Genomic DNA, 18,592 nt, shown 5'->3' with positions numbered 1-18,592 from the left:
ACTGGGTAAACCACAACTGTCTGCATATGTGTTACTGTGTAATGCGCAGCGGTTAGAGGACTGACGTTCGGGGAACAACAAGCGAAGTGACACCGGTATTTCTGAAGCTACTATTGGATGTTCTAGTCATGTGACATCGGGCTTCGAAGTACGAACAGGAGCGATTGCGTAGTGGCGGCGGAGTCTCTGTAGCTGCATCCACACTGAGAGCATGAGTGCCGCGGAAATCGTGAGTCTGTCACCTATTCCCACCGTCACTGGGTGTCTCTGCTCCCTGTATAGCGCCAGGCTGGGGCTGCACTTCCTATGCAGATTGCTCACCACATAGGCTACATCATACTCTCCAACTGTACCTTTTTGGCAGGTACAAGACCTTTTTTTTTTTATGGTCTGTACCGATTTTTCACTCTCCAAACTTCCATTGAAAGTATAGGAAAAGGGTTGGTTCTAAATCAGAGTGGGGTAAGGGGCCTCTGACGTCACCAGGGGAAGGAGCCACGGTTCGCTCGCCACCGGGTTACTAAAGGTAATAGTTGGATAGTAGACAAATTATCCTGCTGGCCTAGCTCCTCCCCCTGACGTAAAAGGTCCCTTAGGCCACTTGAATCTAGCATCTACTGTAGGAAAAGGGATGTGGGCACGCCTACTTTACTCATGACCACGCCCCTTTTCTAATTTGTACCAATTTTTATGTGTAAAATGTTGGAGGGTATGCTACATGTGTCCTCAGAGGCCAGTGGCTCTCAACTCAAGTCTTCATTACACCTACCAGGCCGGGTGTTGAGGATTTCTGTCTATGGAAGCAGGTGTGGTAACTACTGATCCAACAACATACATTAACTCACCTGTGCTGTTGCGCATGAGTGAAGAAATTCTCAAAACATGCCCTATTGGCCCATGAGGACTGGAGATGAGAACCGCTGCTGTAGGCTGTGTATAATGTGGGTTTTTCACGTATTTCTTGCTTTAAAGTGGTTTAACCTGCAGCTGGCCAACCCCTGTCCTCTAGGGGAATGTTCCTTTCTTATGTGCTAAAAAGATGAGAGGCACCTGGGCATGACATCCCGCAGTTACTATGCTGCCAAATGTAGCGACGTTGCTGCACTGTCACATTACCTCTAAACCTTCATGCTAGGAAGAGAAAGATCCATACTGTGAGCGCCATTTACAATGTGGCATATTTTATTTAGTATCAGTTATACTAACAAATATGCCATTGGTATTTAATGTTACTTACCACTTGTTCAGATTCGGCAACACCCCCTCTTCAGTGTAAGGATGGCCATCGACCACCGATGATTCCTATTCATTGATGGTTTGTGGCCGATGTTGAATGCATTTGCCATCGATGGGAGAGAACCAGATGGTTTCCCTCCATCGCTGGCACAGCATAATAATCAGCACTCGGAGCATAGCTCCGCCCCTGACACCGGCAAAGCCCTGCACCCTGGCTGTGTTTGGCCCACGGGTCATTCACTGAAATAACAGAGATGACCATCGATGAGTGAATCCATTGATGGTCTTCCATAGCATAGTTGGTGACCATTGATGGACACTCACAGTTTCGCCATCGATGGCAAACACACCGATGGCCATCCCTACTTCAGTGACATCCTCCACTCTGTTGTGTCATGCACATTCATGCTGGCAAGCCTGCGCATTCCACTTTCACTCAGCCGGGACTTAGCAATGCTGCAAGGTTTTGTTGAAGCCAGAAATTATGTTGCTGGGTCCCCAAGGGGACCAGTCGTATCACTATCTATATATGGTGTAATCTAATGTAAACGGTACAGAGACAAATAGCTGTATAGGCCCATATACACTAGTCGACAAAGTAAACAACGTCACTCATTTTGATCTTTCCTGAGTATATTGTTTACTATATTGGCCAGTGTGTACTCAGTAAACGATGAACAATGAGTGGCCCCACGCGCTCGCTATTGCCTGTCCAGGCAGCACAATTTGGATTCAACGTCCAGAGATGCATTCATGGTCCGGCTGCGGCATGATGTCACTGTGCGATATTGCCCGGCCAGAAACACTAGGCGATGCCGCTCATGGAGCACATCACCTAGTATGTACCCACCTTAAGATAACTTACTGCTGTTTATTCAATACTAAAAGGAGGACAACCCATTTAGTGAGTGCTAAAGGGGTTATGTCTTGATGTTAAATGAGGTCTTATACTAACTACTACTTATCTTATTGACCAGACGGAATGAGCTATCAATTGTTGCTTGTTCGTACCATGATCAACAAACTCGTCTTAATATGCATTATATGGATATTTATTTTATTCTTGGGGGGCCAAATACACTTAGATTTATTTTATATCATTTCTAAATTTCACACATACTTTATTATGGATTTGAGTGGTGAATTTATGTATAGATGTTTGTGTTTTAGCTTTTTTTTTTTCTTCCCATATTGGAGACCTACTTTGTTTTTTTGTGTTCCTTCGTACTAGAGGCCTAATTCAGACCTGATTTGCAGAGGGCTGCGATCAGACAGTCGCCGGCCATAGAGAGTGAAAACCCGCCCCATGCAAGTGTGCGAATGCATGCTTACGCCATGCGAAAACTTCTCCAGACAGCTGCAAATCTGTTCCCAACTCACTTCCCATCGAATTATTTTTCCAGTCTGTGCACAGCCCAGGAGTTACTCCTATAGTGCGATAGAATCAGGCTGTTCGGGGCCGGAGCTGACGTGACACACCCTCCCTGATAACGCATGGGAACACCTGTATTTTTCCTGACACTCCCAGAAAATGCCCAGTTACCACCCCAAACATCCGCTTCCTGTCAATCACCTTGCATACGCCTAGCGATCAAAATTTTCGCACCATTCTGTCGCTATTTGGCATCGCAGAAAACAAAGAGAATGTGTTTCCGCACTAGAAAAAATATATATTATTCTGAAAAAATTCTACAAAAATATATTTGTCATAGCCAACTCTATTAGATTCTACTCACTGTATTGTCAAGTTTCAGAAATTGTTGGCGGTGCACCAAAAGGTTTCAGTAGTGTCCTACTGGTAGTCAGTTAACAAACTGACTTGTCTGGCGCACTCATTAAATAGAAAAAATTGTTGTATGTATTAATTATTTAATTTTTAAAACATAACCTTTATTGGAATTATCGTTAAAATATGATGCCCCCTGTAATATATATACTTTTTCTAGGGTGTATATAGGGAGCAAAATGTATCAGAAATATGTGATATTATAACATTAATTCACTTCAAATATATTATATTTTAACAGGCTATATGCTTTATATGCAGCAGGAACAATATTTTAGTCCTAAAAAGGACTTGATTGCACTGCGCCCTCCATTGATCAAATGGTTACTGCACAAATTTATATGTTGAATTCAAGCAGCAGTAAAGTTACCCCCGCAATCTAGTTGATACATAATTTACTGGGAAAAATGTTGTTCGTTATTGTATCTGTATTGCTATTTGGCGTTGCACCCGTGCATTGCGGTGCATGCACAGTCAGTTGATAATTGTCCCCTGCGCGATGTCACACAACAGCGATCAGGTCTGAATCGGGCCCTATGCCATGTTAGCCTTCACCTACATTCCACCTCTTTATAATCCTGCCTCCTTTCAGACTAATCTCTCGCTAGCTTATCTTTTTGTATATTCAGATTCATTGTCCATCTTTGCTGTCATTTTTCCTAACTATTCCAGTTTTATTTATCACTTTTCCATTTGCTGTTATATAGCTTTCATGTATGGATGACCATCAGTCATCAATGAATACAAGCCATCGATGGTAAATGGCCAATGTCAAATAGTTTTGCCACCAATAACAGTGAACTATTGGTTCTCTACCATCAATAGGAGCGAGTCCCCCAACGTTTTGTAATTTTTCTATTTAAGGCCAGGTATGGAGCCTAGCCCCGCCCCCATGCTCTGATTGTCCGGAAGCTTAGTAAGCATAGAGCAGGGATGACCATCGGTGGATGAAACCATCAATGGTTTCCCTTTGAATGGTTATGTATCATCAAGTATCACGACGGATGGCGAGTATCGATGGTTAACCCACTAATAGCCACCAACTATTCACAGCCCCATGTGTTCCTATGGCATGCGCATGTGGCATAGTTGTAGGCACACTAATAGGATGCGTTGCGGAAAAGTGGAGCGTGGCTACATCTCTATGTAGTTGTTGGCCAGGTCTGCTCTAGATCAGTTTCCCAAACTCTGTCCTCAAACGTTGTAGCGAAGGTCACAATTAGTATTTCTGAATTGTGATTTAGCCATCTGTCCTCAACCATGAATTTCTTTGAAATGTGGACTGTAAGGAGGCTTTGAGTAGAGTTTGGTAAAAGTTGCTGTACACTGTAATGTATCACAAGCAGAGCATCTTTATCTCACACCTGCAACTGGTTTGTCAAACACAAATAGCCATTTCACTTTTTATGTGCAGTTATAGTTATATGCCTAGAGATGTCTTGACAATTTTTGTTTTTCTTCCAGGACCCTCCCCTGCTTCCACAGGTACCAATAATCCGCCTCCCTAGGCCACCCTCTCCTTCTGGAAGGGGTTTTGATCCATCCTCACCACGGGCTCTGGCCCACTGCAGCCCAGATTCCCATCAGGAAACCCGTTCAATGCTCCGCCTGCTCTTCCTCCGCAGCCTTCTCGCTTCCGCAGGTCTTCCAGTCTCCTTTACGCTCTACCAGCGAGTCACAGTTTGCGCTGAGCGGTTCAATGCCTGTGATATGGAGGGACATAATTTCCAGGTGTCTAATCTACAAACACCTCTAGGCGTGCAGAAGGAGGCGCTGATCCGTGGGCCAGATATTATTTCCTATTGCTTTCATCTCTAAAGTACTGTTTATTATCCATATGCTGACGAATACATTATGGATTTCATTAAAACAATGTCTTGTTTGCAGAGTATTTGTTGTGTGTCACCACAGAAGGTGCAGGTGTGTGTTTTAGTTAAGTGTGGTATGTAAGCGAATGGACCTTTACATACTTTCTAAAAAGTTTTTTCACAATGTCCTATTTCTCTTAACTCTTCCAAAGCAAAAATAACTTTACACTGCTATTTTCATAGGGTGTGTAAAAGGTGTGGGATACCTATCACTCTTCCCTTTGTGCCTTTTATTCCATTCACTCAGCTGATGCAATTCCTGAGATCAGGAGGGCACATAGTTTGACTTCATATTAGGGATCTATTGGTCCTTTGAAACTATTTAGGGAGCAGGAACTTGACAGAGTTTATTTATATTGGTTTCTGTGGGGACTGTGCTACATTTGCATACAGGTGTATGTACATTGCGATTTGTTATTGTGCTTAGAGCAAATACTACAATACATGCCTTTGCTTTTCAATAGATTAAGTATGAACCACACATCAGTGTCTACAGTAGTGAATAAATGTCAAAAACATTTAAATACTATGAAAAGCGCAACACAGCGGGAAAACACTGCACATGAGATTTTCCCTAGTTTTTTCTCCTCTTCATCTATTATGCGCATATATACACACACCATTTCCACAATTCAAGTATAGCAGTGCCAGCATTTTTCCCCATCTATAAGATTAGGGTGTTTCATAAGAATGTGCATACATTTGTCATGTGTAAGTCATGTCTATTATAACCCTTGTTAACCCGGTTTAAATTTCAGATTTACCCCTTTTACTATAAAATGCTAAGTCTTAGGCCTATGTTGATGGCTCAAATTTGGCATGAGCCGGGTAGGGCGACTCTGTGGCTGTCTTCATGTAAATCAGGCATGTCCAAACTGCGGCCCTCCAGCTGTTGAGAAACTACACATCCCAGCATGCCCTGACACAGCTTTAGTATTCTCTGACAGCAAAACTGTGTCAGGGCATGCTGGGATATGTAGTTTCACAACAGCTGGAGGGCCGCAGTTTGGACATGCCTGATGTAAATCATATTTTCTCTGATGTCCTAGTGGATGCTGGGAACTCCGTAAGGACCATGGGGAATAGCGGCTCCGCAGGAGACTGGGCACAACTAAAGAAAGCTTTAGGACTACCTGGTGTGCACTGGCTCCTCCCTCTATGACCCTCCTCCAGACCTCAGTTAGAATTTTGTGCCCGGCTGAGCTGGATGCACACTAGGAGCTCTCCTGAGCTCTTAGAAAAAGAAAGTTTATTTTAGGTTTTTTATTTTCAGTGAGATCTGCTGGCAACAGACTCACTGCTACGAGGGACTTAGGGGAGAGAAGCGGACCTACCTGCTTGCAGCTAGCTTGGGCTTCTTAGGCTACTGGACACCATTAGCTCCAGAGGGATCGAACACAGGCCCAGCCTCGGTCGTCCGGAGCCGCGCCGCTGTCCCCCTTGCAAAGCCAGAAGCAAGAAGATGTTCCTGAAAATCGGCGGCAGAAGACTTCGGTCTTCATTAAGGTAGCGCACATCACTGCAGCTGTGCGCCATTGCTCCCCATGCACACCACACACTCCGGTCACTGCTGGGTGCAGGGCGCTGGGGGGGGGCGCGCCCTGGGGCTGCAATAAGGGTACCTTACTGGCAAAACAACACATAATATAGTCATTAAGACTATATATGTGTAAAATCCCCTGCCATATATTCCATAAAAAAGCGGGAGAAGTCCACCGGAAAAGGGGTGGGGCTAACTCCCTCAGCACACTGGTGCCATTTTCCCTCACAGCTCCGCTGGAAGGACGCTCACCAGGCTCTCCCCTGCAGTTTCCAGACTACATAGGGTAAAAAAGAGAGGGGGGGCACTAAATTTAGGCGCAACCTGTGTAATATCAGCAGCTATAGGGGAAAAATCACTGTGGGTAGTGTGAATCCCTATATATATATATATATATATATATATATATATATAGCGCTCTGGTGTGTGCTGGCATACTCTCTCTCTGTCTCCCCAAAGGACTTTGTGGGGTCCTGTCCTCAGTCAGAGCATTCCCTGTGTGTGTGCGGTGTGTCGGTACGGCTGTGTCGACATGTTTGATGAGGAGGCTTATGTGGAGGAGGAGCAGGTGCCGATAAATGTGATGTCACCCCCTGCGGGGTCGACACCTGAGTGGATGGTTATGTGGAAGGAATTACGCGACAGTGTCAACTCCTTACATAAAAGGTTTGACGACATAACAGATGTGGGACAGCCGGCTTCTCAGCCCGTGCCTGCCCAGACGTCTCAAAAGCCATCAGGGGCTCTAAAACGCCCACTACCTCAGATGGCAGACACAGATGTCGACACGGATACCGACTCCAGTGTCGACGATGATGAGACTAGTGTACATTCCAATAGAGCCACCCGTTACATGATTACGGCAATGAAAAATGTGTTGCATATTTCTGATATTACCCCAGGTACCACAAAAAAGGGTATTATGTTTGGGGAGAAAAAACTACCAGTGGTTTTTCCCCCTTCTGATGAATTAAATGAAGTGTGTGAAGAAGCGTGGGCTTCCCCCGATAAGAAACTGGTAATTTCTAAAAAGTTACTAATGGCGTACCCTTTCCCGCCAGAGGACAGGTCACGTTGGGAGACATCCCCTAGGGTTGATAAAGCGCTCACACGTCTGTCAAAGAAGGTGGCACTACCGTCTCCGGACACGGCCGCCTTAAAGGAACCTGCAGATAGGAAGCAGGAGGCTATCCTGAAGTCTGTATATACACACTCAGGCATTATACTGAGACCAGCTATTGCTTCTGCATGGATGTGCAGTGCTGCAGCTGCGTGGTCAGATTCCCTGTCAGAAAACATTGATACCTTAGACAGGGACTCTATATTGCTAACCGTAGAGCACATTAAAGACGCAGTCTTATACATGAGAGATGCACAGAGGGATATTTGCCGGCTGGCGTCTAAAATAAACGCAATGTCCATTTCTGCCAGGAGAGGATTGTGGACTCGGCAGTGGACAGGTGATGCTGATTCTAAAAGGCATATGGAAGTTTTGCCTTACAAGGGTGAGGAGTTGTTTGGGGATGGTCTCTCGGACCTCGTTTCCACAGCTACAGCTGGAAAATCAGCATTTTTACCCCATGTTCCCTCACAGCCAAAGAAAGCACCGTATTATCAGGTACAGTCCTTTCGGCCCCAGAAAGGTAAGCGGGTTAAAGGCGCGTCCTTTCTGCCCAGAGGCAGAGGTAGGGGGAAAAAGCTGCAGCATACAGCCAGTTCCCAGGAGCAAAAGTCCTCCCCCGCTTCCTCTAAGTCCACCGCATGACGCTGGGGCTCCACAGGCGGAGCCAGGTACGGTGGGGGCCCGTCTCAAGAACTTCAGCCACCAGTGGGCTCGCTCACGGGTGGATCCCTGGATTCTACAGGTAGTATCTCAGGGGTACAAGCTGGAATTCGAGACGTCTCCCCCTCGCCGTTTCCTCAAATCTGCCTTGCCGACGGCTCCCTCGGACAGGGAGGCAGTGCTGGAGGCAATTCACAAGCTGTATTCGCAGCAGGTGATAATCAAGGTACCCCTCCTTCAACAAGGACGGGGTTACTATTCCACAATGTTTGTGGTACCGAAACCGGACGGTTCGGTGAGACCCATTTTAAATTTAAAATCCTTGAACACTTATATAAGAAGGTTCAAGTTCAAGATAGAATCGCTCAGGGCGGTGATTGCAAGCCTGGACGAGGGGGATTACATGGTATCACTGGACATCAAGGATGCTTACCTGCATGTCCCCATTTACCCTCCTCACCAGGAGTACCTCAGATTTGTGGTACAGGACTGTCATTACCAATTCCAGACGTTGCCGTTTGGTCTGTCCACGGCACCGCGGGTATTTACCAAGGTAATGGCCGAAATGATGATACTCCTTCGGAGAAAGGGAGTTTTAATTATCCCGTACTTGGACGATCTCCTTATAAAGGCGAGGTCCAGGGAACAGTTGTTGATCGGTGTAGCACTAGCTCGGGAAGTGCTACAACAGCACGGCTGGATCCTGAATATTCCAAAGTCGCAGCTGGTTCCTACAACGCGTCTACTGTTCCTGGGGATGGTTCTGGACACAGAACAGAAAAAAGTATTTCTCCCGGAGGAGAAGGCCAAGGAGTTGTCATCTCTAGTCAGAGACCTCCTAAAACCAAAACAGGTGTCGGTGCACCACTGCACGCGAGTCCTGGGACAGATGGTGGCTTCTTACGAAGCAATTCCATTCGGAAGGTTCCATGCAAGGATCTTTCAGTGGGATCTGTTGGACAAGTGGTCCGGATCGCATCTTCAGATGCATCGGCTGATAACCCTGTATCCAAGGACCAGGGTGTCGCTGTTGTGGTGGCTGCAGAGTGACTATGGACAAGTCAGGAGACTTCCCTACACATAAATATTCTGGAACTAAGGGCCATTTACAATGCCCTAAGTCAGGCAAGACCCCTGCTTCAACACCAGCCGGTGCTGATCCAGTCAGACAACATCACGGCGGTCGCCCATGTAAACCGTCAGGGCGGCACAAGAAGCAGGATTGCGATGGCAGAAGCCACAAGGATTCTCCGATGGGCGGAAAATCATGTGTTAGCACTGTCAGCAGTGTTCATTCCCGGAGTGGACAACTGGGAAGCAGACTTTCTCAGCAGGCACGACCTCCACCCGGGAGAGTGGGGACTTCATCCAGAAGTCTTCCAAATGGTTGTACACCGGTGGGAAAGGCCATAGGTGGACATGATGGCGTCCCGCCTCAACAAAAAGCTAAAAAGATATTGCGCCAGGTCAAGGGACCCTCAGGCGATAGCTGTGGACGCTCTGGTAACACAGTGGGTGTACCAGTCGGTGTATGTGTTCCCTCCTCTGCCTCTCATACCCAAGGTACTGAGAATAATAAGAAGGAGAGGAGTAAGAACTATACTCATTGTTTCGGATTGGCCAAGAAGAGCTTGGTACCCAGAACTTCAAGAAATGATCTCAGAGGACCCATGGCCTCTGTCGCTCAGACAGGACCTACTGCAGCAGGGGCCCTGTCTGTTTCAAGACTTACCGCGGCTGCGTTTGACGGCATGGCGGTTGATCGCCGGATCCTGAAGGAAAAGGGCATTCCGGAGGAAGTTATCCCTACGCTAATTAAAGCTAGGAAAGAAGTGACCGCAAACCATTATCACCGCATATGGCGGAAATATGTTGCGTGGTGTGAGGCCAGGAAGGCCCCAACGGAGGAATTTCAGCTAGGTCGATTTCTGCACTTCCTACAGTCAGGGGTGACTATGGGCCTAAAATTGGGTTCCATTAAGGTTCAGATTTCGGCTCTATCGATTTTCTTCCAAAAAGAACTGGCTTCACTACCTGCAGTTCAGACGTTTGTTAAGGGAGTGCTGCATATTCAGCCCCCTTTTGTGCCCCCAGTGGCACCTTGGGATCTCAACGTGGTGTTGGATTTCCTAAAGTCGCATTGGTTTGAACCACTTAAAACCGTGGAACTAAAATATCTCACGTGGAAAGTGGTCATGCTGTTGGCCTCGGCTTCGGCCAGGCGTGTGTCAGAATTGGCGGTTTTGTCTTGTAAAAGCCCTTATCTGATTTTCCATATGGATAGGGCGAAATTGAGGACTCGTCCCCAATTTCTCCCAAAGGTGGTTTCAGCGTTTCATTTGAACCAGCCTATTGTGGTGCCTGCGGCTACTCGTGACTTGGAGGACTCCAAGTTGCTGGACGTAGTCCGGGCCCTAAAAATCTATGTTTCCAGGACAGCTGGAGTCAGAAAGACTGACTCGCTATTTATACTGCATGCGCCCAACAAGTTGGGTGCGCCTGCTTCAAAGCAGACTATTGTTCGCTGGATCTGTAGCACGATTCAACTTGCACATTCTGCGGCTGGACTGCCGCATCCTAAATCTGTAAAAGCCCATTCCACGAGGAAGGTGGGCTCTTCTTGGGTGGCTGCCCGAGGGGTCTCGGCTTTACAACTTTGCCGTGCAGCTACTTGGTCGGGGTCAAACACATTTGCTAAATTCTACAAGTTTGATACCCTGGCTGAGGAGGATCTAGAGTTCGCTCATTCGGTGCTGCAGAGTCATCCGCACTCTCCCGCCCGTTTGGGAGCTTTGGTATAATCCCCATGGTCCTTACGGAGTTCCCAGCATCCACTAGGACGTCAGAGAAAATAAGATTTTACTCACCGGTAAATCTATTTCTCGTAGTCCGTAGTGGATGCTGGGCGCCCGTCCCAAGTGCGGATTGTCTGCAATACTTGTATATAGTTATTGTTTAACTAAAGGGTTATTGTTGAGCCATCTGTTGAGAGGCTCAGTTATATTTCATACTGTTAACTGGGTATAGTATCACGAGTTATTTGGTGTGGCTGGTATGAGTCTTACCCGGGATTCAAAATCCTTTCCTTATTGTGTCAGCTCTTCCGGGCACAGTATCCTAACTGAGGTCTGGAGGAGGGTCATAGAGGGAGGAGCCAGTGCACACCAGGTAGTCCTAAAGCTTTCTTTAGTTGTGCCCAGTCTCCTGCGGAGCCGCTATTCCCCATGGTCCTTACGGAGTTCCCAGCATCCACTACGGACTACGAGAAATAGATTTACCGGTGAGTAGGATCTTATTTTCTCTGACGTCCTAGTGGATGCTGGGAACTCCGTAAGGACCATGGGGAATAGACGGGCTCCGCAGGAGACTGGGCACTCTAAAAGAAAGATTAGGTACTATCTGGTGTGCACTGGCTCCTCCCTCTATGCCCCTCCTCCAGACCTCAGTTAGAATCTGTGCCCGGCCAGAGCTGGATGCACCTAGTGGGCTCTCCTGAGCTTGCTAGAAAGAAAGTATTTGTTAGGTTTTTTATTTTCAGTGAGATCTGCTGGCAACAGACTCACTGCTACGTGGGACTGAGGGGAGAGAAGCAAACCTACCTGCGTGCAGCTAGCTTGTTCTTCTTAGGCTACTGGACACCATTAGCTCCAGAGGGTTCGAACACAGGGCCTGACCTCGGTCGTCCGTTCCCGGAGCTGCGCCGCCGTCCCCCTTGCAGAGCCAGAAGACAGAAGAAGGAGATGAAATTGGTGGCAGAAGACTGCGGTCTTCATTAAGGTAGCGCACAGCACTGCAGCTGTGCGCCATTGCTCCCACTGCATACCACACACTCCGGTCACTGTAGGGTGCAGGGCGCTGGGGGGGGGGGGGGCGCCCTGGGCAGCAATAAGAATACCTTTTGGCACTAAATACACATAATACAGTCTGGAAAACTGTATATATGTGTAAAAAACCCCGCCATTAAGCTATACAAAACGCGGGAGAAGCCCGCCGCTGAGGGGGCGGGGCCTTCTTCCTCAGCACACCAGCGCCATTTTCTCTTCACAGCTCCGCTGGAAGGAAGCTCCCCAGGCTCTCCCCTGCAGTATCCTGGTACACAAAGGGTGAAAAGAGAGGGGGGGGCACATAAATTTAGGCGCAAAAATTGTATATACAGCAGCTACTGGGTAAACACTGAGTTGTAGTGTAATCCCTGGGTTATATAGCGCTGGGGTGTGTGCTGGCATACTCTCTCTCTGTCTCTCCAAAGGGCCTTGTGGGGGAACTGTCCTCAAATAGAGCATCCCTTGTGTGTGTGGTGTGTCGGTACGCGTGTGTCGACATGTCTGAGGTAAAAGGCTCCTCTAAGGAGGTGATAGAGCGGATATGTGTGTGAGAGGGTGTCTCCGTCGACAACGCCGACACCTGTTTGGATATGTGTAAGTGCTAAAGTGAATTTATTGCACAAATGGTTAGGGAACAGACAGGAAATCTACCCATGTCTGTCCCTATGTCACAGAGACCTTCAGAGTCTCACAATGCTCACTATCCAAATAACAAACACTGGTATCGACATGGAGTTTAACTCCACTGTCGACTACGATAATGCAAAGTTACAGCCAAGATGGCTAGAAAGTATTCAATATATGATTATTGAAATAAAAGATGATTTGCATATCACTGATGACTCATCTGTCCCCGACACGAGAGTACACATGTTTAAGGGGAAGAATGCTGAGGTAAATTTCCCTCCTCTCATGAGGAAAAAGAGCGGGAATCTCCAGACAAGAGACGGCAGCTTCCCACAAGAGAATTCTCAGGCTGTATCCTTTCCCCACTAGGGCCAGGATGTGTTAAGAATCTTTCCCTAAAGTGTCCTGTTTGCACAGACGGTAGCACTTGCTATTCTCAGGGATCCTGCAGATAGCATGCACATTCTAGTATACTACCCAGACCAGCGATTGTGTCGGCAGGGGTTTATAGCGCTGTGGCAGCGTGGACAGGTACCTTATCAGCAGAGATTGAGACCCTAGTAAATATATTAAAGATGCTGTCTTAAGTGATAGATATATAGTTATAAAGCATGCCCAAAGAGACATGAGTATACTGGGTCCTAGAGTCAAAGCTATGTCGATCTCTGTTTGACGTGTCCTGTAGAATATGCATTGGACAGATGATGCCGACTTAAGAGGCATAGGGAAGGCTGAGGATTGTGTGGAGAAGGGTTCTCGGGCCTGGTCTCCACAGCTATAGCTGGTAATTCTGCTAGTTGCCTTATATTCCTGCACAGCCTAAGAAAGCACGACATTATTAAATGCAGCCTTTCGAATAAAGAAACAAGAAAGTCTGAGGTGCGTCCTTTCTTGTTAGAGCCGGGATCAACACAGCTAGTTCCCAGGAACAGAAGTCCTCCCCGGCTCCTACAAAAATCCACCTATGCCGCTGGGGCTCCACAGGCGGAGCTAGGCCCGGTGGGGACACGACTTTGTAAGTTCAGCCACAAGTGGGTTCACTCCCTGTTAGGTCCCTGGGCAATAAATATTGTGTCTCAGGGATACAAGCTGGACTGTGAGAAGATGCCCCCTCACCGACGGCCCTGCGGGCTTCCCCCCAAGAGAGGGAGCCAGTGTTAACTGCAATTCACAAATTGTATCTTTAACAGGTGGTGGTCAAGGGTCCCCTCCTTCAACAAGAGGGTGTTATTATTCGACCATGTTGTAATCCCGAAATCAGACGGTTCGGTCAGACCCATATTTAATTAAAAATCCCTGAACATATACCTGAGAAGGTCAAGTTCAAGATGGAATCGCTAAGAGCGGTCAGGGCAAGCCTAAAAAGAGGGAGATTTTATCGTGAATCGGGTCATAAGGGATGCATACCTTCATGTCCCCATTTATCCACCTCATTAGGCGTACCTCAGAATTGCGGTACGGGATTGTCATAACCAAGGTAATGGCGGATATGATTGTGCTCCTGCGGAAGCAAGGTGTCACTATTATCCTGTACTTGGGCGATCTCCTCCTACAAGCGAGATCAAGAGAGCAGTTGCTGAACAGCGTATCACTTTCTCTGGAAGTGTAACGGCAACACGGCTGGATTCTATATATTCCAAAGTCGCAGTTGGTTCCTACAGCTCATCTGCCTCTCCTAGGCATGATCCTAGACACTGACCAGAAAAGGGTTTATCTCCCGATAGAGAGAGCTCAGGAGCTCATGACACTGGTCAGGAATCTTTTAAAACCAAAACAGGTGTCAGTGCATCACTGCACTCGAGTCCTGGGAAGGATGGTGGCATCATACAAGGCCATCCCCTTAGGCAGGTTCCATGCGAGGACCTTCCAATGGGACTTACTGGACAAGATGGCAGTACGGATGGTGTAATAGTTAGCATTACTGCCTCACAGCACTGAGGTCATGGGTTCGACTCCCACCATGACCCTAACTGTGTAGAGTTTATATATTCTCCCCGTGCTTTATGGTCCGGATCACCTTTTCAGATGCATCGGTTAATCACCCTATCCCCCAGGGCCAGGGTGTCTCTCCTGTGGTGGCTGCAGAGTGCTCACCTTCTCGAGGGCCGCAGATTCGGCATTCACGACTGGATCCTGGTGACCACGGATGCAAGCCTCCGAGGGTGGGGGGCAGTTACACAGGGAAGAAATTTCCAATGTCTGTGGTCAAGTCAACAGACTTGCCTTCACATCAATATCCTGGAACTAAGGGCCATATACAACGCCCTAAGTCAAGCGGAGATCCTGCTTCGCGACCAACCGGTTCTGATCCAGTCAGACCGCAGAGGTTCATGTCAACAGCCAAGGCGGCACAAGGAGCAGGGTGGCGAGGGTAGAAGCCACCAGAATTCTTCGCTGGGCGGAAAATCAAGTAAGCGCACTGTCAGCAGTGTTCATTCCGGGAGTGGACAACTGGGAAGCAGACTTCCTCAGCAGGCACGACCTCCACCCGGGAAAGTGGGGACTTCATCAGGAAGTCTTCACGCAGTTTGCAAATTGATGGGAACTGCCTCAGGTGGACTAGATGGCGTCCCACCTCAATAAAAAGCTAAAAAAAGGTTTTAGGCCGAGTCAAGGGACCCTCAGGTGATAGCTGTGGTCGCACTAGTAACACCGTGGGTGTTCCAGTCGGTGTATGTATTCCCTCCTCTTCCTCTCATACCCAAGGGCTGAGAATTGTAATAAAAGGAGGAGTGAGAACAATATTCTTTGCTCCGAATGAGCCAAGAAGGACTCGGTACCCGGAGCTGCAAGAAATGCTCTCAGAGGACTCTGGGCTTCTGCCTCTCAGACAGGGCATGTTGCAACAGGGGCCCTGTCTGTTCCAAGACTTACCGCGGCTGCATTTGACGGCATGGCGGTTGAACGCCGGATCATAGCGGAAAAGGGCATTCCGGATGCAGTTATTCCTACGCTGATAAAGGCTAGGAAAGACGTGACAGCAAGACTTTTTCACTGTATATAGCGAAAATAGGTTGCTTGGTGTGAGGCCGGGAAGGCCCTACAGAGGAATTCCAGAGGGGTCGATTCCTGCACTTCCTACAGTCAGGAGTGACTATGGGCCTAAAATTAGGATCCATAAAGGTCAAGATTTCGGCCCTATCCATTTTTCTCTCAAAAAGAACTGGCTTCACTGCCTGAAGTTCAGACGTTGTTCCGGGGGTGCTGCATATTCAGCCTCCTTTTGTGCCACCGGTGGCACCTTGGGATCTTAACGTTGTGTTGGATTTCCTGAAATCCCACTGGTTTGAGCCACTTAAGACCGTGGAGCTAAAATATCTCACGTGGAAAGTGGTCATGCTATTGGCCTTAGCTTCGGCTAGGCGTGTGTCAGATTTGGCGGTTTTGTCATGTAAAAGCCCTTATCTGATCTTCCATATGGACAGGGCCGAATTGAGGACTTGTCCCAATTTCTCCCTAGGGTGGTATCATAGTTTCATTTGAACCAGCCTATTGTGGTGCCTGCGGCTACTAGGGACTTGGAGGATTCCAAGTTGCTGGACGTAGTCCGGGCTTTGAAAATTTATGTTTCCAGAACGGCGGGAGTCAGAAAGTCTGACTCGCTGTTTATTCTTTATGCAGCCAACAAGGTTGGCGATCCTGCTTCGAAGCAGACTATTGCTCGCTGGATCTATGGCACGATTCAGCGGGTTCACTCTGCGGCTGGATTGCCGCATCCAAAATCGGTAAAAGCCCATTCCACAAGGAAGGTGGGCTCTTCTTCGGCGGCTGCCCTAGGGGTCTCGACTTTACAGCTTTGCCGAGCTGCTGCTTGGTCGGGGTCAAACAAGTTTGCTAAGTTCTACAAGTTTGATACCCTGGCTGAGGAGGACCTTGAGTTTGCTCATGCGGTGCTGCAGAGTCATCCGCACTCTCCCGCCCGTTTGGGAGCTTTGGTATAATCCCCATGGTCCTTACGGAGTTCCCAGCATCCACTAGGACGTCAGAGAAAATAAGAATTTACTCACCGGTAATTCTATTTCTCGTAGTCCGTAGTGGATGCTGGGCGCCCGTCCCAAGTGCGGACTCTCTGCAATACATGTATATAGTTATTGCTTAACTAAAGGGTTATTGTTATGAGCCATCCGTAAAATGAGGCTCAGTTGTTGTGCATACTGTTAACTGGGTATGGTTATCACAAGTTGTACAGTGTGATTGGTGTGGCTGGTATGAGTCTTACCCTGGATTCCAAATCCTTTCCTTGTTGTGTCAGCTCTTCCGGGCACAGTTTCCCTAACTGAGGTCTGGAGGAGGGGCATAGAGGGAGGAGCCAGTGCACACCAGATAGTACCTAATCTTTCTTTTAGAGTGCCCAGTCTCCTGCGGAGCCCGTCTATTCCCCATGGTCCTTACGGAGTTCCCAGCATCCACTACGGACTACGAGAAATAGAATTACTGGTGAGTAAATTCTTATTTTCTCATACGTCCTAGAGGATGCTGGGGACACTTCAAGAACCATCGGGTATAGACGGGATCCACAGGAGACATGGGCACTTTTAAGACTTTCAAAGGGGTGTGAACTGGCTCCTCCCTCTATGCCCCTCCTCCAGACTCAAGTTTAGAATCTGTGCCCAGGCAGACTGGATGCACACTGAGGAGCTCTACTGAGTTTCTCGGAAAAGACTTTGTTAGGTTTTTTATTTTCAGGGAGCACTGCTGGCAACAGTCTCCCAGCTTCGTGGGACTTAGGGGAGAGAAGTCAGACCTACTTCTGTGAGTTAAAGGCTCTGCTTCTTTGGCTACAGGACACCATTAGCTCCTGAGGGTTTGGAACACTAGGTACGCCTAGGGGTTCATTCCCAGAGCCTGCCGTCACCCCCCTTGCACAGCCAGAAGTCAGGTGAGTAGAAGATCATCAGAAGACTTCAGTGACGGCTTTGAGGTGCCGCACAGCACTGCGGGGGGAGAGGGGGGGGTTGGGGGCCCTGGGCAGCATATACACCTCATATCTGTATCTGGCAACAGCGGACATAGTGCCTGGGCACTGTCCGGATCCCCGCCAGTGTAAAAAGTTTTAAAAAATGAGCGGGTCTGAAGCGAGCCAGTACAGGGGCGGGGCTTAGCCCTCACAGCACACAGCCTGGCGCCATTTCTCTTCACATGGCTGCAGAGACGCTAGTCCTTCCTCACACTGCTATAACAAGTAACAGGGTGGAAAGGGGGGGGGGGGGGGGACAGCGATTTTGGTGCATTATTTCTCTGACGTCCTAGTGGATGCTGGGAACTCCGTAAGGACCATGGGGAATAGACGGGCTCCGCAGGAGACTGGGCACTCTAAAAGAAAGATTAGGTACTATCTGGTGTGCACTGGCTCCTCCCTCTATGCCCCTCCTCCAGACCTCAGTTAGAATCTGTGCCCGGCCAGAGCTGGATGCACCTAGTGGGCTCTCCTGAGCTTGCTAGAAAGAAAGTATTTGTTAGGTTTTTTATTTTCAGTGAGATCTGCTGGCAACAGACTCACTGCTACGTGGGACTGAGGAGAGAGAAGCAAACCTACCTGCGTGCAGCTAGCTTGTGCTTCTTAGGCTACTGGACACCATTAGCTCCAGAGGGTTCGAACACAGGGCCTGACCTCGATCGTCCGTTCCCGGAGCTGCGCCGCCGTCCCCCTTGCAGAGCCAGAAGACAGAAGGAGATGAAATCGGTGGCAGAAGACTGCGGTCTTCATTAAGGTAGCGCACAGCACTGCAGCTGTGCGCCATTGCTCCCACTGCATGCCACACACTCCGGTCACTGTAGGGTGCAGGGCGCTGGGGGGGGGGGCGCCCTGGGCAGCAATAAGAATACCTTTTGGCACTAAATACACATAATACAGTCTGGAAAACTGTATATGTGTAAAAAACCCCGCCATTAAGCTATACAAAACGCGGGAGAAGCCCGCCGCTGAGG

The 18,592-nt window shown here is 48.2% G+C and overlaps 1 protein-coding gene across 1 annotated transcript; it reads left to right on the top strand.

Moving 5' to 3' along the window:
- Positions 1–11: 11 nt before the first annotated feature.
- GEMIN7 (gem nuclear organelle associated protein 7) lies at positions 12–4,908 on the top strand. The gene is made up of 2 exons (XM_063914109.1): positions 12–229; positions 4,487–4,908. Exons 1-2 carry the CDS (start codon positions 212–214, stop codon positions 4,838–4,840), a joined length of 372 nt encoding a protein of 123 aa, XP_063770179.1. The 5' UTR covers positions 12–211; the 3' UTR covers positions 4,841–4,908.
- Positions 4,909–18,592: the final 13,684 nt, after the last annotated feature.

The sequence above is a fragment of the Pseudophryne corroboree genome, chromosome 1, assembly GCF_028390025.1.
Source record: "Pseudophryne corroboree isolate aPseCor3 chromosome 1, aPseCor3.hap2, whole genome shotgun sequence".
Classification (NCBI taxonomy): domain Eukaryota; kingdom Metazoa; phylum Chordata; class Amphibia; order Anura; family Myobatrachidae; genus Pseudophryne; species Pseudophryne corroboree.
Note: the sequence above shows the minus strand (reverse complement) of the source record. Positions and strands in the feature narration are given on the sequence as shown.